General features: G+C 48.5%; 1 protein-coding gene across 2 annotated transcripts in view; it reads left to right on the forward strand.

Annotated features, from left to right (window-relative positions):
• Positions 1 to 27,586, forward strand: part of dgcr2 (DiGeorge syndrome critical region gene 2) — a 98,089-nt gene that overhangs the window by 28,999 nt on the left and 41,504 nt on the right. The window contains exon 4 of one of the 2 annotated variants that reach the window (XM_085962116.1): positions 17,011 to 17,136. The exons of the other annotated variant lie outside the window; for it this stretch is intronic. Within the exon in view, the coding sequence (XP_085818242.1) occupies positions 17,011 to 17,136 (126 nt within the window). The remainder of the gene's footprint in view (positions 1 to 17,010; positions 17,137 to 27,586) is intronic. 2 annotated transcript variants of the gene reach the window in all.

The following is a 27,586-nucleotide window of genomic DNA, read 5'->3' on the forward strand; positions in this document are numbered from 1 at the left end:
GATTTGTCTTTAACAAATCCGTGCTGGCTTTCCTTAATTAATCCGCACTTGTCAAAGTGACAATTTTGTCTTGGATTATCGTTTCTAAAAGCTTCCCCACTACCGAGGTTAAACTGACAGGCCTGCTGTAGTTGCTGGGTTTATCCTTGCACCCCTTCAAGGGTGTAACATTTGCAATTCTCCAGTCTAAGGCAGCAGCCAAGTATTTAAGGGGGGTTGGAAGATTATGGTGACTTGTCTACTTTAATTACAGCCAGCCTTTCTAGTACCTCCTCATCAATTTTTATCCCATCCAGTATCTCAGCTACCTCCTCCTTCACTATGACTTTGGCAGCATCTTCTTCCTTGGTGAAGACAGATGTAAAGTGTGGTGTATGTGCCTTTAAGAGCAATTATGGTGTATGTGCCTTTAAGAGCCCCAGGTGTGCGTAATGCCGGTAATTGCCACTTGGGCTATATAAGCCTGTGTATTGTGTATATCCTTTAGAAACCCCCCCCCCCCAGACTTGCTTAGTAAATACCTATGAACCAACTCCTGTCTTCAGTGTCTACACACGGACACTACAGTGGCGACGAGGTGGAAACGGACTTACCTGCAATTCGGCAGCACCTCAAGGACATCGATTCCTTCAGCGTCCAGAAGACTCAAGGAAGTAAGAGAAACTGTGGTTTCACCAGCTGGCCAAGCTGGTGACAGGTACTGCGCTAATCCTTCCTGGGCGTCAGGCTGGAGCTCCAGCGGCGGGCTCTACAGCTGAGACAGGCAGCGAAATCGGAGGCAAGCAATAACGGACTGGGAGGGTGCACTCGAGAGACGGCCGGCGCGGCAAGCAGGTCAGCGTTTAGACCTCCGTCGGGAACGAGTCTCCAACAGTGAATAAACGGAAACCACAGTAAAACAGCGTTGTTATCGGTAGCAGCGGCAGGAAAGCGCGGGAAGCGCCATATCGTTGCTACAGAGAGAGAAAAAAAAAAAGCGCGGGAAGCGCCATATCTTTTCTGAAATGCCTAAATCTGGTAATATTGAGGCTTTTGATGGCGAAATAGAAGATTGGACCACATACGTGGAAAGAGTAGAGGTTTATTGCACTGCAAATGGAATAACAGATGAAAAAAAAGCTTCAGTACTTCTGAACTTAATGGGCGCGAAGACATACGGGCTGTTACGAAATTTAATCGCTCCAGCCAAACCAAAGGACAAGACTTTTAAAGAAATTGTTGATACCCTGCAGGAGCATTTAAACCCAACACTGCTGCTGATAGCGGAACGATTCAAGTTCTTCAAGAGAAATCAACACAAGAATGAAAGTAACGCTGATTACCTAACCGAATTAAGAAAGCTATCAAAGTACTGCCAATTCGGAGCAGGACTATCGGATTATCTTCGAGACAAATTTGTTTGCGGTCTCTTAAGTGAAGGAACACAAAAAAGACTGCTTTCTGAAAAAGATTTAACATTGGACAAAGCTTTCAGTATGGCTGTATCATACGAAGCAGCAGCAAAAGGAGCTGCAGAGATACAACAAGAGACACAGGACTTCGGCACCCATAAAATGACACAGGAGTTCGGAAGATGTTATCGCTGCGGCAGATCCACCCATAACCAGAGGGACTGCTGGTTCAAGGGCAAAGCATGCAGGCAATGTGGTAAGATTGGACACATTGCACGGGTATGCCAATCTGGACAAAATAAATCCACTGACAGAAAACAAAAAATCAATAAAGAAAAGTACAGGAAGGTATAAATGATGACGGACAATAGCTCCGAAGACCAGAATAGCGATAGCGACTCCGGAAACAAGAGACTAAGCTGTCTCAAATTACATAATGTACTTGTCAAAGAGGATTACCAAACCATTTGGGTTACCCTCACAATAGCAGGGTCCCCAGTTAAAATGGAGCTAGATACAGGATCAGCTCTAACCGTAATAAATCGACGAGATTACGAGAGGCTATTTTCGCATATACCTCTAAAAGATACATCCATTATCTTAAAAACATATACGGGGCAGAAAGTCTACCCCAAAGGAAAAATAAGGGTGCCTGTGGTATACAACGGCAAAGAAATACAAAAGTTGTATTTATACATTCTACAAGATGGTGGTCCACCGTTGTTGGGACGTGAATGGATAAGGAAGATACGTTTAGACTGGCACTCCATTCAGGCACTGACGGTGACCAGTAAGGAAAAAAACAATGATGACATCATACCTGAACGATTAAAAGACATCTTGGCCAACGCCAAAGAAGTGTTTCAAGAGAAACTAGGAACCTTGAAAGGCATCACCGCCTCAATAAAAGTGGAAGATACAGCAATTCCAAAAAATTTTAAGGCAAGACCGGTGCCATACGCAATACGTCCGGCAGTCGAGGCAGAGCTGAAGAATTTGGAAAAGGCAGGCGTATTATCCAAAATAGATTGGAGCGAATGGGCAACACCCATCGTTCCAGTCATGAAAAAAACATTGAAAAATAACTCTGAGGAACAGAAAAAAATTCACATCTGTGGGGACTTTAAGGTGACTGCAAACCCGGTCCTTCACACGGTACAGTATCCTCTTCCAAGGATAGAAGATATTTTCGCCTCACTATCCGGAGGAAAACGTTTCACAAAAATTGACTTGGCACAGGCATATCTACAGATGGAGGTTGAGGAGACCTCTAAAAGGTATCTCACAATAAACACACACAAAGGCCTGTACCAGTACAATCGACTGGTTTTTGAAATAGCATCAGCTCCAGCTATCTGGCAAAGAGCTATGGAGCAAGTCCTGCAAGGGATTCCGGGGACTCAATGCTACCTAGACGACATCCTTATAACAGGAGAAAACGACAACGAGCACCTTGCCAATTTGGAGCAGGAGCAAATCGCCCCAAGTGTGAATTTTTCCAAAATCAGATATCATATTTTGGCCACATAATTAATAAGGAAGGGTTGCATCAGTCACCTGAAAAAATTGAAGCACTTATAAAAGCCCCAGCACCTGAAAATGTTTCACAATTAAGGTCATTCCTGGGATTAATAAATTACTATCATAAATTTTTACCGAACTTATCAACTATTCTACAACCTCTTAATGATCTTCTACAGACAGGAGTGATTTGGAAATGGAACGAAGACTGTAAACGTGCCTTCCATAAATGTAAAGACTTAATCACATCCGAGAAAATTTTGGCTCATTACAACCCATCACTACCAATCAGACTGGCGTGCGATGCATCCCCTTACGGCATAGGAGCGGTATTGTCCCATAGATTCCCTGATGGCTCGGAACGGCCGATAGCTTTTGCGTCACGCTCATTGAACTCAGCTGAGCGTAACTATGCCCAGATAGACAGGGAAGCACTCAGCCTGGTATGGGGAGTGAAGAAATTCAACCATTACCTACACGGACAAAAATTTACCTTGCTGACTGACCATCAACCCCTCATCTCCATATTCAACCCTAAAAAAGGTGTCCCCATTATGACGGCACAAAGACTACAGAGGTGGTCCCTTTTTCTAGGGGCACACCAATACAACATTGAATACAAAGGGTCAAAACAGCATGGGAATGCTGACGGTTTATCACGCCTACCGTTGCCAACGATAGAAGAGGCACCTACAGTAGACCCAGTAGAGATATTCCACTCTACCATAGTGGAATGTCTACCGGTGACAAATTCTGCCATTGAAAGGGAGACAAGAAATGACCCTACTCTCTCACGGGTCTACGATTTAACAGTGAAAGGATGGCCAGCACATGGCGAACCACTGTGGCCAGCACATGGCGAACCACTGTTGCCAGCATTCTCGCAAAGAAGAGAACAGCTGTCAGTGTGCCGAGGAACCTTGATGTGTGGATCCAGAGTGGTGATTCCACCCAAACTCCAGGATAAAGTGCTAAAGGAGCTTCACGAGGGGCATCTGGGTGGAGTGAAAATGAAGAACCTAGCTAGAGCGTTTGTATGGTGGCCAGGTATCGATGAAGACATCGAAGACATGACCAAGAGCTGCCTAGGATGCCAGAAGGTCCAAAATGCTCCGCCACAGGCCCCTCTACATCCATGGGAGTGGCCCTCATCTCCCTGGAAAAGGGTGCACATCGACTTTGCTGGTCCATTTATGGACTCAATGTTCTTAATCGCAGTTGATGCACACTCCAAGTGGCCGGAGGTAATAAAGATGTCCTCCACCACCACGGAAAAAACCATCACAGTATTAAGGACCATATTTGCCAGGAATGGGCTGCTGGAGCAGATATGTTCTGATAATGGACCGCAATTTGTGTCCGAAGAATTCAGAAAGTTCTTAAAGAACAATGGAGTAAAGCACTACACGTCCGCCCCATACCATCCCGCCACCAATGGATTGGCTGAAAGGTTTGTCCAGACCTTCAAGAAGGCCATCAAGGCCATGGGTAATGAAGACATAAAACTTCAGCACAAGGTGGATAACTTCTTATTTGCATATAGGAATGCAACGCATATGGTTACTAACCAAACTCCCGCCATGATGTTCTACAATAGAAACCTAAGATGCCGGCTGGATTTGGTCAAGCCCAACATCCGAAGGGACGTGGAGAACCGGCAGTTTCAGGGCATGAATGAAAGGCCAACTAGGGCCTTCCAGATAGGCCAACCGGTTTTGGCCCGGGACTACCGCACCGAGAAATGGCAGCCTGGAACTATCTGCACACGATTAGGACCACTGATGTATACCGTGGACATCGGAGACAGCATAATGCTGACCAAATCATAGTCATCCGAAAAGGGACAACCTACACCACCACTCTATACATCTAACAATGAAGTAGAGATACCCATATCTACCTCCGATCCGGTAATACTGGAGCCCGATGAACCCGACACTGGCCTTCAAGCCGAATCAGCCTTGCCAGAAGAACCTACTACACCACCAGAAACTACTACACCCCCGAGGCGTTATCCGGACCGAGTCAGGAAGCCTCCTGAGAGACTAACTTATAATTAACTAATACAGCAATGTATATTATTTTGCATATAACATGTAATTAATAATTACTTAAAATATGATGTACTAGTTAGTTAGAAGGGGAGGAATTGTGGTGTATGTGCCTTTAAGAGCCCCAGGTGTGCGTAATGCCGGTAATTGCCACTTGGACTATATAAGCCTGTGTATTGTGTATATCCTTTAGAAACCCCCCCCCCCCCCCCCCCCCCCCCCCCCAGACTTGCTTAGTAAATACCTATGAACCAACTCCTGTCTTCAGTGTCTTTATCTACACACGGACACCACATAAAGTACTCATTTAGTACCTCAGCCATGCCCTCTGCCTCCATGCATAGGTCTCTTTTTTGGTCCCTAATCAGCCCCACTCCTTACTATCCATTTACTATTTTTATGCCTATAGAAGACTTTTGAATTCCCTTGTATGTTAGCTGCCAGTCTATTCTCATACTCTCTCTTTGCCCCTCTTATTTCCTTTTTCACTTCCCCTCTGAACTTTCTATATTCAGCCTGGTTCTCACTTGTATTCTCAACCTGACATCTGTCATAAGCCCCCTTTTTCTGCTTCATCTTGCTCTCCATCTCTTTCGTCATCCAGGGAGCTCAGGCTTTGGTTGGCCTACCTTTCCCCCTCGTGGGAATGTACCTTGACTGTACCCGAACCATCTCCTCTTTAAAGGCAGCCCAGTGCTCGATTACAGTTTTGCCTGCCAATCTTTGATTCCAATTTACCCGGGCCAGATCTGTTCTCAACTCACTAAATTGGCCTTCCTCCAATTAAGTATTTTTGCTCTAAATTGCTCCCTGTCCTTTTCCATAGCTAGTCTAATCCTTATGATACTGTGATCACTGTTCCTTAAATGTTCCCCGACTGACACTTGCTCTACTTGACCCACCTCATTCCCCAGAACCAGATCCAGCAATGCCTCAGAATCACAGAAAATCACAGAAACCCCACAATGCAGATAGAGGCCATTTCGGCCCATCGAGCCTGCACCGACACACATCCCACCCGATCCCCGTAACCCCTACACCAACACATATCCCACCCTATCCCCGTAACACTAAGGGTCAATTTATCATAGCCAATCAACCTAACCCGCACATCTTTGGGCCGGAAACATACTGAATGCATGTAGCATTTGAAACAAAACAGATGAACTGATAGCGCAAATAGAAATAAATAAATATGATCTGATAGCCATTACAGAAACATGGCTGCAGGATGACATAGATTGGGACCTGAATATTGAAGGGTACATGGCATTTAGGAAGGACAGGAATGTGGGAAAAGGTGGAGGGGTGGCTCTGTTAATTAATGATGGTATTAGCACAATAGAGAGGGATGACCAAAGCAGGATGTAGAAGCGATTTGGGTAGAAATGAGAGATAATAAAGGCAAGAAGTCACTTGTGGGAGTGGTGTACAGGCCCCCTAACAGTAACCACACGGTAGGATGGAGTATAAAGGAAGAAATAATGGGAGCTTGTCAGAGGGTACTGCAATAATCATGGGGGATTTTAATCTACATATAGACTGGAAAAATCAGATGGGCAAAGGTAGCCTAAATGAGTTCATGGAATGTTTTTGGGATAGTTTCGGACAACAGCATGTTCTGGAGCCAACCAGAGAGCAGGCTATACTAGACCTGGTATTGTGCAACGAAATAGGATTAATTAATGACCTCATAGCGAAGGCGCCCCTAGGTAGCAGCGATCTTAATATGATTGAATTTTACATTCAGTTTGAGAGAAGAGTGGATCCAAGACTTTTAAACTTAAATAAGGGCAATTATGAGGGCATGATAGCCGAGCTAGCTAAAGTGAACTGGCAAATTAGGTTAAAGGACAGGTCAATAGAGCTGCAGTGGCAGACATTTAAGGGGATATTTCAAAATACACAGAATATATACATTCCAACAAGAAAGAAAAATTCCAAGGGGAGGACCCACCATCTGTGGTTAACTAAAAAAGTTAGATAGTATTAAACTTAAAGAAAAAGCATATAATTGCACAAAGATGGGTGGCAGGTCAGAAGATTGGACAGAATATAAAAAACAGCAAAGAATGACTAAAAGATTAATGAGAGAAAAATTAGAGTACGAGAGAAAGCTAGCTAGAAATATAAAAACAGATAGAAAGAGTTTCTATAGATATTTAAAAAAGAAAAGAGTTAAAGTGAGCATTGGTCCTATAAAAAGTGAGTCTGGGGAATTAATGGAAAATAAGGAGATGGCAATTGAATTGAACAGGTATTTTGCATCGGTCTTCACTATAGAGGATACAAGTAACATCCCAGAAATAGCTGTAAATCAGGAAATGGAAGGGAGGGAGGAACCCAAGAAAATTATAATCACCAGGGAAGTGGTACTGAGCAAATTGTTGGAGCTGCGGGCTGACAAATCCCTGGGTCCTGATGGACTTCATCCTAGGGTCTTAAAAGAAGTGGCTAGTGAGATAGTTGATGCGTTGGTTTTAATTTTCCAAAATACCCTAGCTACGGGGAAGGTTCCATTAGATTGGAAAATAGCGAATGTAACTCCTTTATTCAGAAGGGAGGGAGACAGAAAGCAGGAAACTACAGGCCAGTTAGCTTAACATCTGTCCTAGGGAAGATGTTAGAAGCTATTATTAAAGACATTATAGCAGGGCACTTAGAAAAGTTCAAAGTAATCAGGCAGAGTCAACATGGTTTTGTGAAAGGGAAATCATGTTTAACCAATTTATTGGAGTTCTTTGAGGAAGTAACATGTGCTGTAGATAAAGGGGAACCGGTGGATGTACTGTACTTAGATTTCCAGAAGGCATTTGATAAGGTGCCACATCAAAGGTTATTGCAGAAAATATAAGCTCATGGTGTAGGGGGTAACATATTGGCATGGATAGAAGATTGGCTAGCTAACAGGAAACAGAGAGTAGGCATAAATGGGTCATTTTCTGATTGGCAAGATGTAACGAGTGGTGTGCCACAGGGATCAGTGCTGGGGCCTCAACTTTTTACAATTTATATAAATGACTTGGATGAAGGGACCGATGGTATGGTTGCTAAATTTGCTGATGACACAAAGATAGGTAGGAAAGTAAATTGTGAAGAGGACATAAGGAGGCTACAAAGGGATATAGTGTGGGAGACTACAGTCTCCCGCGTAAAGAAATAGGCAACACAGCGAGCTACAAGAAATAGGTCTTTACTCCAACTCTCTCAATACAGCACTGAATTCGTAAAGCCCGCAAACCTGTGATGACTCACGGATTGGTCACCTGCTGGAACCTGATTGGTTTTCCTTCTCTCAGCAGCAGGCAAGTCTGAACATGCCTTATTCCTCTCGGCTTGCAACTGTCTTGCGGGGGGAGGGGAATACAGCAGTTAAAAGGGGATTATACAGGTTTATCTACATACACACTGTGTTTCCCCAATGTGGCAACGCCACATACGCCCCCCCCAGAATCCTCGTTAACTGTAAAAGTCAGTCTCTGCGGAGGTTTGACCAAACGGCCGTAGCGGCTGTAGTAGCCATCTGGCGTGTGAGGAGGGCTGTCTGGGAGGTCGGCCGGTTGGTTCGGCTGCCGGTCGGCTGGCTGGACGGGCTGCCGGCGAAGGTGGGGTGGCGGCCGGGAAGTAAGGTTCTGGCGTGTCTTGGTCCTCTTGTGGGGCCGCCGCCAACGCGGGAGGTCTGCCCTGCCGTGGGGGAAGAGCCGGACGAAACGGGAAGCTGAGGTCCAGGTGCGCCGGTTTGAGGCGGTCTACTGAAATAAGGTCCGGCTTCCCGCCGACGTCGATAAGAAAAGCTTTGTCCCCCGTCTCCAATACTGAGAAGGGGCCGGTGTATGGTGCCTGCAGCGGGCCTCTGTGCGCGTCCCGGCGCCCGAAGACGAACTCCGCATGTCGTAAGTCCCGAGGCATGTAGGACGGCTGCGGGCCGTGTTGCGAAGTGGGCACTGGACGGAATTGCTGGGCCGCGTCCTGGTGCAGGGAAAGATGTCTGGCGGCCGACCACGGCTCCGTTGTCGGGGAGGAAGTCGCCTGGTACTCTGAGCGGTTGGCCGTAGACCATCTCGGCCGCGGAGGCGCGGAGGTCCTCTTTGGGCGCGGTGCGCAATCCCAGGAGGACCCAGGGTAGTTTGTCAATCCAGCTGGTGTCGGCCAGGCTGGCGCGGAGGGAGGCTTTCAAGGAACGATGAAAGCGCTCGCAGAGCCCGTTGGCCTGCGGGTGGTAGGCTGTTGTCCTGTGCAACTTGGTGCCGAGGCCGGCGGTGATGGCATTCCACAAGTGGGAGGTGAACTGGGGGCCTCTGTCCGAGGATATGTCGGTCGGCACGCCGAACCGGGCCACCCATGTCGAGACGAATGCTCGCGCGACGTCGGTCGTGGTGGTGGAGGCGAGGGGAACCGTCCAAAGATGTGCGGGTTAGGTTGATTGGCTATGATAAATTGACCCTTAGTGTTAGGGGGATTAAATACGTGGGGTTACGGGGATAGGGTGGGATATGTGTTGGTGTAGGGGTTACGGGGATTGGGTGGGATATGTGTCGGTGCAGGCTCGATGGGCCGAAATGGCCTCTATCTGCACTGTGGGGTTTCTGTGATTCTGTGATCTGGTGGTGCGGTCGACGATCGTGAGCAGGTGTGTGAAACCGTGCGACGGCGGCAAGGGGCCTACCAGATCGACGTGGACGTGGCTGAAACGCCTCTCGGGCACCGGGAAACACTCCAATGGCGCCTTGGTGTGCTGCTGGACCTTAGCGCGCTGACACGCCACGCATGTGTTGGTCCAGTCTCTCTCATCCTTGTGGAGTCCAGGCCAGATGAACTTGGCGGACATGAGTTTCTGAGACGCACGCATCCCTGGATGTGAGAGGCCGTGGATGATGTCGAAAACTCGCTTGCGCCAGGTGGATGGGACGACCGGCCTAGGCGAGGGGACTGAGACGTCGCACAGGAGGGTTGTGCCGGATGCGTGGAAGTGGATGTCGGCCAGAGTGAGGCTGGTGGTTGACGTCCTGAGGGCCTGGATCTCCGCGTCGGCGGCCTGGTCTCTCGCCATGCTGGCGTAGTCGACGCCCAGGTGCACTGCGTGGAGCGAGGGTCTTGAGAGGCAGTCGGCCACCAAATTGTCCTTGCCGGCGACGTGGCGGATGTCCGTGGTTAACTCCGAGATGCAGTTGAGTTGGCGCTGTTGCCGCGCGGACCAGGGTTCGGTTACTTTAGCCATGGCGAAAGTGAGCGGCTTGTGGTCCACGAATGCGGTGAACGGCCGGCCTTCCAGGAGGAAACGGAAGTGCCGGATTGCCAGGAACAGGGCCAGGAGCTCTGTCGAACGTGCTGTAGGCCTGCTCGTTCTTGCGCAGCTGTCGGCTGAAAAATGCCAGTGGCTGCCACGCGCCTTCGACCCACTGTTGGTGGACAGCGCCGACGGCGTAATCCGAGGCGTCCGTGGTGAGGGCGGTCTTGGCGCCTGGGATGGGGTGGGCCAGTAGTGTGGCGTTGGCCAAGGCGCTTTTGGTCTGGTGGAAGGCTGTCGCCATCTCGCTGGACCAGGTGAGTTGCTCTTTGCCCGTTTTGCCCCTGGTGGCTTCGTAGAGGGGGCGCATGAGTGAGGTGGCCTTGGGCACGAAACGGTGATAGAAATTGACCATCCCCAAAAATTCCTGCAGCGCCTTGACCGAGGTAGGCTGGGGAAAGTCCGCCACCGCCTGCACCTTGGAAGGTAGGAGAATGGCTCCCCTTGGCGAGATTCTGTGGCCGAGAAATTCAATTTGGGCTGCTCCGAACTGGCATTTGGCCGGGTTGACGATTAGCCCGTGTTGGCTGAGGCGCTGGAAAAGAGAGCGCCAATGCGCGATGTGCTCGGCCTTGCTGGTGCTGGCCACGAGGATATCGTCCAGATAGACGAACAGGAAGCTCAGGTCCCGTAGGACGGAATCCATGAGCCGTTGGAAGGCCTGTGCGGCGTTCTTGAGCCCGAAGGGCATGCGCAGGAACTCGAACAGTCCGAAGGGGGTGATGACCGCCATCTTCTGGACATCTGCGTGGTGGACGGGGACCTGATGGTAGCCGCGAATCAGGTCGACCTTGGAAAAGACGGACTTTCCTGCTAGGTGTTCCGAGAAGTCTTGGATGTGCGGAATGGGGTATCTATCGGGCGTGGTGGCGTCATTGAGCCGTCTGTAGTCGCCGCAGGGGCACCAGCCGGGCGGCTTGGGCACAATGTGGAGGGGGGACGACCAGGGGCTGTTCGCGCGGCGGATGATGCCCAGTTTCTCCATCGTGGCGAATTCTTCCTTGGCCACCGCCATCTTGGCTGGGTCCAGGCGTCTGGCTCGGGCGAACACTGGTGGTCCCGTAATGGCGATGTGGTGCTCGACACCATGCTTGGCTGCCGCGGCTGAGAAGGTCGGTTGTGTGAGCCTCGGGAAATCTGCGAGTAGGCGGGCGTAGTCGTCATCCGCCGGGGCAGAGCAGGACCCGACGAGGGCTGGGCTGTTGCTCTGCTGGCAGGCCAGTGAAGCGAAAGTTGCTGCGTCGATCAGGCGCCTGTCGCGGACGTCGACCAGGAGTCCGTGGGCGCAAAGAAAATCGGCGCCCAGCAAGGGATGTGCCGTCACGAAATCCCACGTAAATCGCTGGCCGTTGAAACAAACCTCGGCCCGTCGCTTTCCAAAAGTAGCGATGGCTGCGCCATTTGCCGCCACGAGGGGTGGGCTGCTGCAGCCTGCCTGGATGTCGAGCTGGGAGGCAGAAATTATGCTGCATTGGGCTCCGGTGTCGCAAAGGAATCTGCGCCCTGAAAGGGAGTCGGTTATGTACAGCAGTTTACCTGCAGTGCCGATGGCCATCGTGGCGACGGGGGTGCGGTCGAGCGGGCCTAGACGGCGGCGCGTTGGGCCAGGCGGCCATCTTGGTTTGATCAAAAGAGCAGGGTGCTCTGCAGCGTTGGGCCTTGTGGCTGAAACGCGCGTGGTAGTAGCATAGTTCTGCGGCCTGGCGTGGCGGCGCGCGCTCGGTGTCGGGGAGCCTCGCGGCTGCACAGCCGAGTTGGGCGACGGTGAAGACTTTGTCCGCGGCGGCTGCCAGTTGTACGCAGTCCGTGATCGGGGACCCCGCGAGGGCAGTCTGTACCTGCTGAGGATGCAGGCTGAGGAAAAGGGCCCGAAACAAGAAGCACTGCGGTTCAGAGCCCAGGAGCGCAAGCATCCGGCTCATCAGCTGGGCCGGGGTAGAGTCGCCGAGGCCTGGTAGTGAAAGAAGCCTACGGGCCCTCTCCTCCCCGGACAGGCCGTAAGCCTGCAGCAAGCGGCCCTTAATGGTTGAGTACTTGCCGGTCTGTGGTGGGTTCCCCAGCAGGTCGAGAACTTCGGCGGCGGTGGAGCTTGCTAGTGCTGAGACTACGTGGAGGTACCTTTCTTCATCGTCTTGAACCCTGCGAAGGGTGAATTGGGCCTCCGTGTGCGCGAACCAAGCTGGTGCTTGGTGTTCCCAGAAGGTGGGGAGCTTCAAGGACGCGGCGCCGGCCGACATCGGGCTGCTGCTGGTTGCCGTCGGGTCGTTGCTGGCCTCTGTAGGGCTACGTGAGTCGGGGGCTTCGGCCGCCGACATTCGGGGTCACCAATGTGGGAGACTACAGTCTCCTGCGTAAAGAAATAGGCAACACAGCGAGCTACAAGAAATAGGTCTTTTCTCCAACTCTCTCAATACAGCACTGAATTCGTAAAGCCCGCGAACCTGTGATGACTCACGGATTGGTCACCTGCTGGCACCTGATTGGTTTTCCTTCTCTCAGCAGCAGGCAAGTCTGAACATGCCTTATTCCTCTCAGCTTGCAACTGTCGTGCGGGGGGAGGGGAATACAGCAGTTAAAAGGGGATTATACAGGTTTATCTACATACATACACTGTGTTTCCCCAATGTGGCAACGCCACAATAGATAGGTTAAGTGAGTGGGCAAAGATCTGGCAAATGGAGTATAATGTGGGAAAATGTGAAATTGTCCATTTTGGCAGGAAGAATCAAAAAGAAACATATTATCTAAATGGTGAGAGATTGCAGAGCTCTGAGATGTAGAGGGATCTGGGTGTCCTAGTGCATGAATCGCAAAAGGTTAGTATGCAGGTGCAGCAAGTAATTAGGAAAGCTAATAGAATGTTATGGTTTATTGCGAGGGGAATTGAATACAAAAGTAGGGAGGTTATGCTTCAGTTATACAGGGCATTGGTGAGACCACATCTGGAGTTCTGTGTACCGTATTGGTCTCCTTATTTAAGGGAGAATGTAAATGCGTTGGAAGCAGTTCAGAGAAGGTTTACTGGACTAATACCTGGAATGGGCGGCTTGTCTTATGAGGAAAGGTTGGACAGGCCAGGCTTGTATCCGCTGGAGTTTAGAAGAGTAAGAGGTGACTTGATTGAAACATATAAGATCCTGAGGGGTCTGGACAGGGTGGGTGTGGAGAGGATGTTTCCTCTTGTGGGAGAATCCAGAACTAGGGGTCACTTTAAAAATAAGTGGTCGCCCATTTAAGACAGATGAGGAGAATTTTTTTCTCTGAGGGTCGTGAGTCTTTGGAACTCTCTTCCTCAGAGGGCGGTGGAAGCCGAGTCTTTGAATATTTTTAAGGCAGAGGTAGATAGATTCTTGGTAAGCGAGGGGGTGAAAGGTTATCGGGGGTAGGCGGGAATGTGGAGTAATCGGATCAGCCGTGATCTTATTGAATGGCAGAGCAGGTTCGAAGGGCTGAGTGGCCGACTCCTCCTAATTCGTATGAACACCCGTCAGAAATTCTTCCCCCTCTCTGCCCTTTGCACGACAACTATCCTAATATAGACTGGGATAGTAAAAGTCCCCCATTATCACTACCCAATAGTTCTTGCACCTCTCTGTAATTTCCCTAACTGATTATTGACAATAGAACATAAGAAATGGGAGCAGGTGTTGGTGGAGTGGTGGCCCCCCAGTCGCGTCACTCCCAGGCTGGTCTCGCTCTGCTTTTGATTACACTTTCCAGAACATAACCTCCTCCAGCCCTACAACCCTCCAAGGTCTCGGCGCTCCTCCAATTTGGGCCTCTTGCGCGTCCCTGATTTTAATCGCTCCACCATTGGCGGCTGTGCCTTCAGCTGGCTGTACTCACTCTCCCGTCCAATACAAGAGGCAACCTTCGTTACCCCAGGCGGGTTGAATTCTTCAGCAGACAGATGTGCTTGGGTTGGGTTGGCCTCTAGACAGTGAGCTTCCTCAACATTTCTAAAAATGTAAACGTGACACCAGAATTCTGATTTTCAAAAGTAAGCTCCAATTTTCCCACTTTGTGTGTTATTAAGGTCTTTATTAACTTTTCATCAGCAATAAGATTAAAACCATAAATCCACCCCTGGTGCAATACTGGACTTAGTGAAAAGTAGCTAATAAAAGTAAGTTAAACTTGTAACGGAAACAGAAAATGCTGGAAATACTCAACAGGTCAGGCAAAGGTGCTGCCTAACATGCTGAGTATTTCCAGCATTTTCTATCAATATTTCAGTTTTCCATCATCCGCAGTATTTTGCATTTGTTTGTTAAACTTTTGCCAGTCACTCTTCTTCCCCTTGCTTCAGCTAATGATTGAAAGCGTGATCTTGCTAGCCCATCTGCAGTAGGATCATTTTATTTTAAGAAGCAGATTCACCTACAGCTCAAAATTCGCACACTCATTTCTCATTTCCTCTCCTAAAACATGTCACTGCCACCTGACAGCAACAAAGTACCTTCTGACTCACCTGTTGCAGGTGAAGCTCAGTGACTCACTCACCTATATAGGTTTAATAAGATGAGGTACACTTGGTATCTACCGATCTCTCCCACCGATTTGAAAGCTTCGTTCAGCCCCATAGTGGTAGCTGCCTGAACCAATCTGACTCTCATTTGCTCGGCGGTGACCACGGAGTTTCTCTAACACAGCCCCCAGAACCGTGGCACCAAAGGAGAAGAGGGGACCCGCTGCCCTTATCACCATGGGAACTGGCTGAGCTCAGCTCCTCTACAGCCTCTGCCTGCAGCATGCGGTGCTTATCACAACCAACACGTCACCCTCTCCCTTGACGTGGCCGCTACCCCAATTTTTTGTTAAGCTAATTGCGCGTGCGCGAGGTGCCTGTCCTCCTTGCTGCCTTTTAACGTCCCCAGCTTTTCAGATCACCGCCTTTGATGCACATGTGCTCTGCTCGACTGGCTTCCTGTGACGCATGTTTTTGATGACGGCCAAGTCCAGGGCCCGAAGTCTGTAGGCTTTGTTCATTGAAATCACTACTTGAAAAGAGAAAGACTTGCATTCATATAGCGCCTTTCACGACCACCGGACGTCTCAGCGCTTTACCGCCAATGAAGTACTTTTGAAGTGGAGTCACTGTTGTAATGTGGGAAACGCGGCAGCCAATTTGCGCACAGCAAGCTGCCACAAACAGCAATGTGATAATGACCAGATAATCTGTTTTTGTTATGTTGATTGAGGGATAAATATTGTCCAGGACAGCGAAGAGAGCTTCCCTGCTCTTCTTCAAAATAGTGCCGCGGGATCTTTTACGCCCATCTGAGAGCAGGTTTAACATCTCATCTGAAAGATGGCTCCTCCGACAGCGCTGCACTCCCTCAGCGCTGCACTCCCTCAGCGCTGCACTCCCTCAGCGCAGCACTCCCTCAGCGCTGCACACCCTCAGCGCAGCACTCCCTCAGCGCTGCACTCCCTCAGAGCTGCACTCCGGGAGTGTCAGCCTAGATTTTTGTGCTCGAGTCTCTGGAACAGGACTTGAACCCACAACCTTCTGACTCGGGCGAGGGTACGACCCACTGAGTCTCGGCTGACACTGGAGCGCTTTAGTGATTGCCGTGGAGTGACTGCTGCCGTGCTCTTTGGAAAGCTGATATCCTGGAAGGTTCTAAATATATTCTGTGGAAGATGTTGTAATTGGAATCCTGGTGGAGATCCAAACTGATCATCCAGAGAAGGTTGAGTTTGTAAGTTGCCAGCTGGCTCACAGTTTGAACACCATAAACAGTGTGACTGACTGCAGTCGATTGGCCTCACCACCTCCACTCTCCCAGAGCAGCTATTGATGGAGCAGCCCCAGGACGATGGGGGGGGTGCCTTCAGTTACTGCTGTAGGTTTTCACTAACTGGATAAGCAGACATTTCCTCCAACTAAATATTGGGAAGACTGAAGCCACAGTCTTCGGTCACTGCCACAAACTCCGTTCCCGAGACACTGACTCCACCCCTCTCCCTGGCAGCTGTCTGAGGCTGAACCAGACCGTTCGCAACCTTGGTGTCGCCTTTGACCCCAAGCTGAGCTTCTGACCCCATATCCTCTCCATCACCAAGACTACCGACTTCCAGCTGCGTAACATGGCCTGGCTCCACCCCTGCCTCCGCTCACCTGCTGCTGAAACCCTTTGTTCCCTCTAGACTCGACGATTCCAATGCCCTCCTGGCCGGCCTCCATCTTCCACTCAACATGAACTTGAACTCCTCCAAAGCTCTGCGACGTACCCTCATTTGCAGCAAGTCCCATTCATCCATCACCCCGGTACTCGCTGACCTACAGTGGTAACACCTCAACTTAAAAATTCTCATCCTGGTGTTCAAATCCCTCCATGGCCTCGCCCCTCCCTATCTCTGTAACTTCATCCAGCCCTACAACCCTCTCAGATCTCTGCACTCCTCCAATTCTGGCATCTTGCGCAGCCCCGATTTTGAGCGCTCCACCATTGGTGGCCGTTCTTCGTAGCTGCCAAAGCCCTAAGCTCTGGAATTCTCTCCCTTAGCCTCTCTACCTCTCTTTCCTCCTTTAATACGCTCCTTAAAACCTACCTCTTTGACCTCACCTGATCTAGTATCTCCTTATGTGGCTCGTGTCAAATTTTGTTTGATAACGCTCCTGTGAAGTGCCTTGGGACGTTTTACTACATTCGAGGTGTTCTATAAATGCAGTTTTGTTGTTGTTTGGCGGTACAGCTGGTGAGAGTGGGTCGCGGTTGCCCTGATTTCACGAATTGCCTGTTTTTCCTGGTAGATGTAATTGGCGATCACCAGGTACACCATGTGAAGGAAACCGTGGACCTGAAACATGGGCATGGCAGAGGAGCCGAGGACAGCCGCTTCTACCCCGTCAACGTAGCCCAGCCGTTCCACTTCACCCGTAAGTTGCCCCACCATCTGAACGCGTGACCTAGCTCTTCAAAATCCAAGCATAGATGAGGCTCTTTTTAGTTCACTGGTTTGCTGTAACATGGAGGGGCCCACCGGGCACAGGCTCACTCTTCAGCAGCTGCGGCATTCTCAATTCAGTGTCGAAATGTCGTCTTCTTCCTACCAATTATCTTCGATGCATTCATGGGTGCTGACTCTCTCTGGGGTATAGTTCCTGAAGGTGCTGACTTTTTTTATTTGTTCTTGGGATGTGGACGTCGCTGGCAAGGCCAGCATTTATTGCCCATCCCTAATTACCCTCGAGAAGGTGGTGGTGAGCCGCCTTCTTGAACCGCTGCAGTCTGTGTGGTGAAGGTACTCCCACAGTGCTGTTAGGGAGGGAGTTCCAGGATTTTGACCCAGGATTCGGTGATATATTTCCAAGTCAGGATGGTGTGTAACTTGGAGGGGAACTTGGAGGTGGTGGTGTTCCCATACGCCCGCTGCCCTTGTGTATCTAGGTGGAAGAGGTCGTGGGTTTGGAAGGTGCTGCCGAAGAAGCCTTGGCGAGTTGCTGCAGTGCATTTTGTAGATGGTACACACTGCAGCCACGGTACACCGGTGGTGGAGGGAGTGAATCTTTAAGGTGGTGGATGGGGTGCCATTCAAGCGGGCTGCTTTCTCCTGGATGGTGTCGAGCTTCTTGAGTGTTGTTGGAGCTGCACTCACCCAGGCATGTGGAGAGTATTCCATCACACTCCTGACTTGTGCCTTGTAGATGGTGGAAAGGCTTTGGGGAGTCGGTAAGTGAGTCACTTGCCACAGAATACCCAGCCTCTGACCTGTTCTTGTAGCCACAGTATTTATGTGGCTGGTCCAGTTAAGTTTCTGGTCAATGGTGACCCCCCAGGATGTTGACGGTGGAGGAATGTCAAGATGTGGTGCTTAGACTCTCGCTTGTTGGAGGGTGGTCATTGCCTGGCACTTGTTTGGCGCGAATGTTACCTGCCACTTATTAGCTCAAGCCTGAACGTCGTCCAGGTCTTGCTGCATATGGGCATGGACTGCTTCATTATCTGAGGAGTTGCGAATGGAACTGAACACTGCAATCAGCGAACATGCCCATTTCTGACCTTATGTTGGAGGGAAGGTCATTGATGAAGCAGCTAAAGAATGTTGGGACGAGGACACTGCCCTGAGGAACTCCTGCAGCGGTGTCCTGGGGCGAAGATGATTGACCTTCAACCACCACAACCATCTTCCTTTGTGTGAGGTATGATTTCAGCCAGTGGAGAGTTTCCCCCCCCCCCCCCCCCCGATTCCCATTGACTTCAGTTTTACTAGGGCTCCTTGATGCCACACTTGGTCAAATGCTGCCTTGTTGTCAAGGGCAGTCACTCTCACTTCACCTCTGGACTTGAGCTCTTTTGTCCACATTTGGACCAAGGCTGTAATGAGGTCTGGAGCGAGTGGTCCTGGCGGAACCCCAACTGAGCATTGGTGAGCAGGTTATTGGTGAGTAAGTGCCTCTTGATAGCACTGTCGACAACACCTTCCATCACTTTGCTGATGATTGAAAGTAGACTGATGGGGCGGTATTGGCCGGATTGGATTTGTTCTGCTTTTTGTGGACAGGACATACCTGGGCAGTTGTAGCTGTACTGGAACAGCTTGGTTGAAAGTGTGGCTAGTTCCTGTAGTGTCCGTGTGTTGATAAAGACACTGAAGACAGGAGTTGGTTCATAGGTGTTTACTAAGCAAAGTCTGGGGGGGGTTCTAACGGATATACACAATATACAGGCTTATATAGCCCGAGTGGCAAATACCGACATTACAGCACACCTGGGGCTCTTAAAAGCACATACACTACAATTCCTCCCCTTTTAGCTAACCAGTACATCATATTTTAAGTAATTATTAATTACATGTTATAAGAAAAATAATATACACATTGCTGTAGTTAATTAATTATAGGTCAGTCTCTCCGGAGGTTTCCTGACTCGGTCCGGATAACGCCTCGGGGGTGTAGTAGTTTCTGGTGGTGTAGTAGGTTCTTTTGGCAAGGCTGATTCGGCTTGAATTCCAGTGTCGGGTTCATCGGGTTCCAGTATCACCGGATCGGAGGTAGATATGGGTATCTCTACTTCATCGTTAGACGTATAGAGTTGTGGTGTAGGTTGTCCCTTTTCGGATGACTTTATGATTTGGTCAGCATGGCGCCGTATTATGCTTTCTCCGATGTCCACGGTATACATCAGCGGTCCTAGTCGTGTGCAGATAGTTCCAGGCTGCCATTTCTCGGTACGGTAGTCCCGGGCCAAAACTTGTTGACCTATCTGGAAGGTTCTAGTTGGCCTTTCATTCATGCCTTGAAACCGGTTCTCCACGTCCCTTCTGATGTTTGGCTTGATCAAATCCAGCCGGCATCTTAGGTTTCTATTGAAGAACATCATGGCGGGAGTTTGGTTGGTAACCATATGTGTTGCATTCCTGTATGTGAATAAGAAGTTATCCACCTTGTGCTGAAGTTTTATGTCTTCATTACCCATGGCCTTTATGGCCTTCTTGAAGGTCTGGACAAACCTTTCAGCCAATCTATTGGTGGCGGGATGCTATGGGGCGGACGTGTAGTGCTTAACCCCATTGTTTTTTAAGAACTTCCTGAATTCTTCGGACACAAATTGCGGTCCATTATCAGAACAGATCTGTTCCAGCAGCCCATTCCTGGCAAATATGGTCCTTAATACTGTGATGGTTTTTTCCATGGTGGTGGAGGTCATCTTTATTACCTCCGGCCACTTTGAGTGTGCATCAACCGCAATTAAGAACATTGAGTCCATAAATGGACCAGCAAAGTCGATGTGCACCCTTTGCCAGGGAGATGAGGGCCACTCCCATGGATGTAGAGGGGCTTGTGGTGGAGCGTTTTGGACCTTCTGGCATCCTAGGCAGCTCTTGGCCATTTCTTCGATGTCTCCATCGATACCTGGCCACCATACAAACGCCCTAGCTAGGTTCTTCATTTTCACTCCACCCAGATGCCCCTCGTGAAGCTCCTTTAGCAGTTTATCCTGGAGTTTGGGTGGAATCACCACTCTGGATCCACACATCAGGGTTCCTCGGCACACTGACGGCTGTTCTCTTCTTTGCGAGAATGCTGGCAACAGTGGTTCGCCATGTGCTGGCCATCACTTCACTGTTAAATCGTAGACCCGTGAGAGAGTCGGGTCATTTCTCGTCTCCCTTTCAATGGCAGAATTTGTTACTGGTAGACATTCCACTATGGTAGAGTGGAACATCTCTACTGGGTCTACTGTAGGTGCCTCTTCTACCGTTGGCAACGGTAGGCGCGATAAACCGTCAGCATTCCCATGCTGTTTTGATCCTTTGTATTCTATGTTGTATTGGTGTGCCCCTAGAAAAAGGGACCACCTCTGTAGCCTTTGCGCTGTCATAATGGGAACACCCTTTTTAGGGTTGAATATGGAGATGAGGGGTTGATGGTCAGTCAACAAGGTAAATTTTTGTCCGTGTAGGTAATGGTTGAATTTCTTCACTCCCCATACCAGGCTGAGTGCTTCCCTGTCGATTTGGGCATAGTTACGCTCAGCTGAGTTTAATGAGCATGACGCAAAAGCTATCGGCCGCTCCGAGCCATCAGGGAATTTATGGGATAATACTGCTCCTATGCCGTAAGGGGATGCATCGCACGCCAGTCTGATTGGCAGTGATGGGTTGTAATGAGCCAAAACTTCTTCGGATGTGATTAAGTCTTTGCATTTATGGAAGGCACGTTTACAGTCTTCGTTCCGTTTCCAAATCACTCCTGTTTGTAGCAGTTCATTAAGAGGGTGTAGAAGAGTTGATAAGTTCGGTAAAAATTTATGATAGTAATTTATTAATCCCAGGAACGACCTTAATTGTGAAACATTTTCAGGTGCTGGGGCTTTTATGACCGCTTCAATTTTTTCAGGTGACTTATGCAACCCTTCCTTATTAATTATGTGGCCACAATATGATATCTGATTTTGGAAAAATTCGCACTTGGGCCGATTTGCTCGTAGGCCCCGTTCTTTCAGCCTAGTGAGCACCTGCTCCAAATTGGCAAGGTGCTCGTTGTCATTTTTTCCTATTACAAGGATGTCGTCCAGGTAGCATTGAGTCCCCGGAATCCCTTGCAGGACTTGCTCCATAGCTCTTTGCCAGATAGCTGGAGCTGATGCTACTCCAAAAACCAGTCGATTGTACTGGTACAGGCCTTTGTGTGTGTTTATCGTGAGATACTTTTTAGAGGCCTCTTCAACCTCCATCTGTAGATATGCCTGTGCCAAGTCAATTTTGGTGAAACGTTTCCCTCCGGATAGTGAGGCAAAAATATCTTCTATCCTCGGAAGAGGATACTGTACCGTGTGAAGGACCGGGTTTACAGTCACCTTGAAGTCGCCACAGATGCGAATTTTTCTCTGTTCTTCAGATTTATCATTATTCAATGCTTTTTTCATGACTGGAACGATGAGTGTTGCCCACTTGCTCCAATCTATTTTGGATAACACGCCTGCCTTTTCCAAATTCTCCAGCTCTGCCTTGACTGCTGAGCGAATTGCGTATGGCACCGGTCTTGCCTTAAAAAATTTGGGAATTGCTGCATCTTCCACTTTTATTGAGGCGGTGATGCCTTTCAAGGTTCCTAGTTTCTCTTGAAACACTTCTTTGGCGTTGGCCAAGATGTCTTTTAATCGTTCAGGTACGATGTCATCATTGTTTTTTTTCTTACTGGTCACTGTCAGTGCCTGAATGGAGTGCCAGTCTAAATGTATCTTTCTGATCCATTCACGTCCCAACAACGGTGGACCACCATCTTGTAGAATGTATAAATACAACTTTTGTATTTCTTTGCCGTTGTATACAACAGGCACCCTTATTTTTCCTTTGGGGTATACTTTCTGCCCCGTATATGTTTTTAAGATAATGGATGTGTCTTTTAGCCCCTCGTAATCCCATCGATTTATTACGGTTAGAGCTGATCCTGTATCTAGCTCCATTTTAACTGGGGACCCTGCTATCGTGAGGGTAACCCAAATGGTTTGGTAATCATCTTTGGCAAGTACATTATGTAATTGGAGACAGCTTAGTCTCTTGTTTTCGTAGTCGCTATCGCTCTTCTGGTGTTTGGAGCTACTGTCCGTCATCATTTGTACCTTCCTGTACTTTCCTTTATTGATTTTTTTTTTTCTGTCTGTGGATTTATTTTGTCCAGATCGGCATACCCGTGCAATGTGTCCAATCTTTCCGCATTGCCTGCATGCTTTGTCCTTGAACCAGCAGTCCCTCTGGTTATGGGTGGATCTGCCGCAGTGATAACATCTTTCGAAACCCTGTGTCATTTCATGGGTGCCAAAGTCCTGTGTCTTTTGTTGTATCTCTGCAGCTCCTCTTGCTGCTGCTTCGTATGATACAGCCATACTGAAAGCTTTGTCCAATGTTAAATCTTTTTCAGAAAGCAGCCTTTTTTGTGTTCCTTCACTTAAGAGACCGCAAACGAATTTGTCTCGAAGGTAATCTGATAGTCCTGCCCCGAATTGGCAGTACTTTGATAGCTTTCTTAATTCGGTTAGGTAATCAGCGTTACTTTCATTCTTGTGTTGATTTCTCTTGAAGAATTTGAATCGTTCCGCTATCAGCAGCGGTGTTGGGTTTAAGTGCTCCTGCAGGGTATCAACAATTTCTTTAAAATTCTTGTCCTTTGGTTTGGATGGAGTGATTAAATTTTGTAACAGCCCGTATGCCTTTGCGCCCATTAGGTTCAGCAGTACTGAAGCTTTTTTTCATCTTCTATTCCATTTGCAGTGTAATATACCTCTACTCTTTCCACGTATGTGGTCCAATCTTCTATTTCGCTATCAAAAGCATCAATATTGCCAGACTTGGGCATTTCAGAAAAGATATGGCGCTTTCCCGCTGCTGCTGCCGATGACAACGCTGTTTCCCGTGGTTTCCGTTCTTTTTTTTTTGTTTATTTATTTACAGTTGGAGACTCGTTCCCGCCGGACTTTCTCTCCAGGTCTGAACGCTGACCTGCTTGCCGCGCCGGCCATCTCCCGAGTGCTCCCTCCCAGTCCGTTATTGCTTGCCTTCGATTTCGCTGCCTGTCTCAGCTATAGAGCCAGCCGCTGGAGCCCCAGCCTGACGGCCAGGAAGGATTAGCGCAGTACCTGCCACCAGCTTGGCCAGCTGGTGAAACCACAGCTTCTCTCACTTTCTTGAGTCTCCTGGACACCCGAGGAATCGATGTCCTTGAGGTGCTGCCGAATTGCAGGTAAGTCCGTTTCCACTTCGTCACCACTGTAGTGTCCGTGTGTTGATAAAGACACTGAAGACAGGAGTTGGTTCATAGGTGTTTACTAAGCAAAGTCTGGGGGGGGGTTCTAACGGATATACACAATACACAGGCTTATATAGCCCGAGTGGCAATTACCGGCGTTACAGTATACCTGGGGCTCTTAAAGGCACATACACTATAGTTCCGGAGCACAAGTCTTCAGCACGATAGTCGGGAAGTTGTCAGGGCCCATTGCCTTTGCTGTATCCAGTGCGCTCAGCCATTTCTTGATACCACATGGAGTGAATCAGATTGGCTGAAGACTGGCTTCTGTGATGGTGGGGACCTCAGGCGGAGGCCGATATGGATCATCCACTCGGCACTTCTGACTGAAGATGGTTACACACACTTCAGCCTTGTCTTTTGCACTCGCATGCTGGGCTCCGCCATCATTGAGGATGGGGATATTCATGGAGCCTCCTCCTGTTAGTTGTTTAATGGTCCACCACCATTCACGACTAGGTGGACTGCAGAGCTTTGATCTGATCCGTTGGTTGTGGGATTGCTTAGGTCTGTCTATAGCATGCTGCTTTCTCTGTTTAGCATGCATGTAGTCCTGTGTTGCAGCTTCCTCAGGTTGGCACCTCATTTTTAGGTACGCCTGGTGCTACTCCTGGCATAAGAACATAAGAAATAGGAGCAGGAGTAGGCCAATCGGCCCCTCGAGCCTGCTCCGCCATTCAATAGGATCATGGCTGATCTGATCCTAACTGCCAATCTGCTATCACAGAACCATCTCCTGAATCTAACAGAATTAAACGCACGAAATAGGAGCAGGATCAGGCTACGCGGCCCCTGGGCCCGCTCCGCTACCCACAGGGCCATGTCCGATCCGAACCTAGACTTATGTCCAAATTCCTGCCCGCTCCCCGTAACCCTTAATTCCCTTTACTTCTAGGAAACTGTCTATTTCTGTTTTAAATTTATGTAATGATGTAGCTTCTACAGCTTGTTGGGGCAGCATATTCCATGGACCTACCACCCTCTGAGTGAAGTAGTTCCTCCTCATCTCAGCTTTGAAAGAGCAGCCCCTTACTCTAAGACTATGCCCCCTAGTTCTAGTTTCATCCATCATCGGGAACATCTTCCCCGCATCCACCCGATCCAACCCCTTCACAATCTTATATGTTTCAATAAGATCGCCTCTCATTCTTCTGAACTCCAATGAGTAGAGTCCCAATCTACTCAACCTCTCCTCATATGTCCATCCCCTCATCCCTGGGATTAACCGAGTGAACCTTCTTTGTACTGACTCGAGAGCAAGTATGTCTTTTCTTAAGTATGGACACCAAAACTGTACGCAGTATTCCAGGTGCGGTCTCACCAATGCGGGACCTTATCGAAAGCCTTCTGAAAGTCCAAATACACCACATCCACTGGTTCTCCCTTATCTATTTTACCAGTTAGATCCTCAAAAAATTCCAGTAGATTAGTCAAGCACGAATTACCTTTTGTAAATCCATGTTGACTTTGTCCGACTGTTTTCCAAGTGCTCTGCTATTACAGGAAACTTTGTGCTATCCGGCACCCACGGGACCGAGCTGCTGCCGTTGCCTCAAAACTTCCGGATAGACCAGCGTCAATGTTATCAGATAGGAGCTTTTCATCTCCGTATCTGACAACAAAGACTGTTGCTTAGCAACAGCTTGTCAACACTCGGCCCGTGGCTTGGAAGCGTCTCTGAAGCTGTTGCTAAGATACAGAGACGCTTTCTAGAGCCTGCTGTATCTGACCACAAACACTTGCTCAGCAACAGCTTGTAAACACTCGGCCCAGTAGCTTGGAAGCATCTCTGAAGCTGTTGCTAAGCGACAAAGACGCTTTCCAGAGCCTGCTTGTGAAAAGAATGCTAGGAGAAGAAAAAAAACCTAACCAAAACGGCTGCTGATTTCTGCCGTTAGATCGAAGCTGCCGGACATTCAACCTCCGGATAGCACAAAGTTTCCTGTACATCTTTTATAATGGACTCTAGCATTTTCCCCACGACCGATGTCAGGCTTACCGGTCTGTAATTCCCCGTTTTCTCTCTACCACCTTTTTTGAATAGTGGGGTAACATTAGCTACCCTCCAATCCATGGGTACTGTTCCAGATTCCATCAAATGTTGGAAGATGATCAGCAATGCATCTACTATTTTTAGGGCCACTTCCTTAAGTACCCTAGGATGTAGATTATCAGGCCCTGGGGATTTATCAGCCTTCAATCCCATCAATTTCCCAAACACCATTTCCCTACAAATACTGATTTCATTCAGTTCCTCCCTCTCATTAGACCCTATGTTCCCCGACATCTCTGGGAGGTTATTTGTGTCCTCCTTTGTGAAGACAGAACCAAAATATGTATTTAATTGGTCAGCCATTTCTTTGTTCCCCATTATAAATTCCCCTGATTCTGACTGCAAGGGACCTACGCTTGACTTCACCAATCTTTTTCTCTTCACATATCTATAAAAGCTTTTACAGTCAGTTTTTATGTTCTCTGCAAGCTTACTCTCATATTCTATTTTCCCTTTCTTAATTAATCCCTTTGTCCTCTGTTGAATCCTAAACTGCTCCCAATCCTCAGGTTTACTGCTTTTTCTGGCCAATTTATATGTCCTCTTCTTGGATCTTATGCTATCCCTAATTTCCCTTGTTAGCCACGGTTGAGTCACCTTTTTTGTTTTATTTTTATGCCAAACTGGGATGAACAAATTCTGTAGTTCATCCATGCGGTCTTTGAATGTTTGCCATTGCCTATCCACCGTCAACCCTTTGAGTGACATTCCCCAATCAATCCTACCCAACTCGCGCCTCAGACCATCGTAGTTTCCTTTATTTAAATTCAGGACCCTAGTCAACTACTTCATTCTCCATCTTAATGAAGAATTCGATCATATTATGATCGCTCCGACCCAAGGGGCCTCGTACAAAAAGATTGCTAATTAATCCTTTCTCATACCCAGTCTAAGGTGGCCTGATCTCTGGTTGGTTCCTTGACCTATTGGTCCAGGAAACCATCCAGTGAACACTCCAGGAATTCCTCCTCCACAGAATTGTTACTAATTTGGTTAGCCCAATCTATATGTAGATTAAAGTCACCCATGATGACTGCTGTGCCCTTATTGCACGCTTCTCTAATTTCCCTTTTAATGCCATCCCCAACCTCCGCATCACTGTTTGGAGGTCTATATACCACTCCCACTAACGTTTTCTGCCCCTTGGTATTTCTCAGTTCTACCCATCATCAGAGCTAATATCCTTCCTTACAATTTTGTTAATCCCTTCTTTAACCAGCAATGCTACCCCACCTCCCTTTCCTTTTTGCCTATCTTTCCTGAATATTGAATACCCCTGGATGTTGAGTTCCCAGCCTTGGCCACCCTGGAGACATGTTTCCGTAATCCCAATCAAATCATATTCATTTACCTCTATTTGCGCAGCTAATTCATCCACCTTTTTACGAATGCTCCTCGCATTAAGACACAGCCTTCAGGCCTGTTTTTTTAATGCCCTTAGACCTATTAGAATTATTATTTACTGTGGCCATGTTTGATTTAAACCGTTGATTTCTCTGACTGCCACTTTTGTTTTTCTCCTTCCTATCTTTTGCTTTTATCCTTGTTTCCCTTTCCTCTGTCTCCCTGCTCAGGTTCCCAAACGCCTGCCATTTTAGTTTAAACCCTCCCCCAGAGCACTAGCAAACACTCCCCCTAGGACATCGGTCCCAGCCCTGCCCAGGTGCAAACCGTCCGGTTTGTACTGGACCCACCTCCCCCAGAACCGGTTCCAATGCCCCAGGAATTTGAATCCCTCCCCCTTGCACCATTCCTCTAGCCACGTATTCATCTGAAATATCCTTCTATTTCTACTCTGACTATTTCTACTCTGACCAGCACGTGGCACTGGTAGCAATCCTGAGATTACTACCTTTTGAGGTCCTATTTTAATATTTACCTCCTAACTCCCTATATTCATCTTTTAAGACCTCAGTACTCCAGTACCCCAGTGTTACACAGTGACAGACCTGTATCCACCAATACTGTACCCCAGTGTTACACAGTGACAGACCTGTATCAAAATCAAATCAAATCAAATCAAAT

The sequence above is a fragment of the Somniosus microcephalus genome, chromosome 19, assembly GCF_052327205.1.
Source record: "Somniosus microcephalus isolate GS21.2 chromosome 19, FLI_Smic_1.0, whole genome shotgun sequence".
Taxonomy (NCBI): Eukaryota; Metazoa; Chordata; class Chondrichthyes; order Squaliformes; family Somniosidae; genus Somniosus; species Somniosus microcephalus.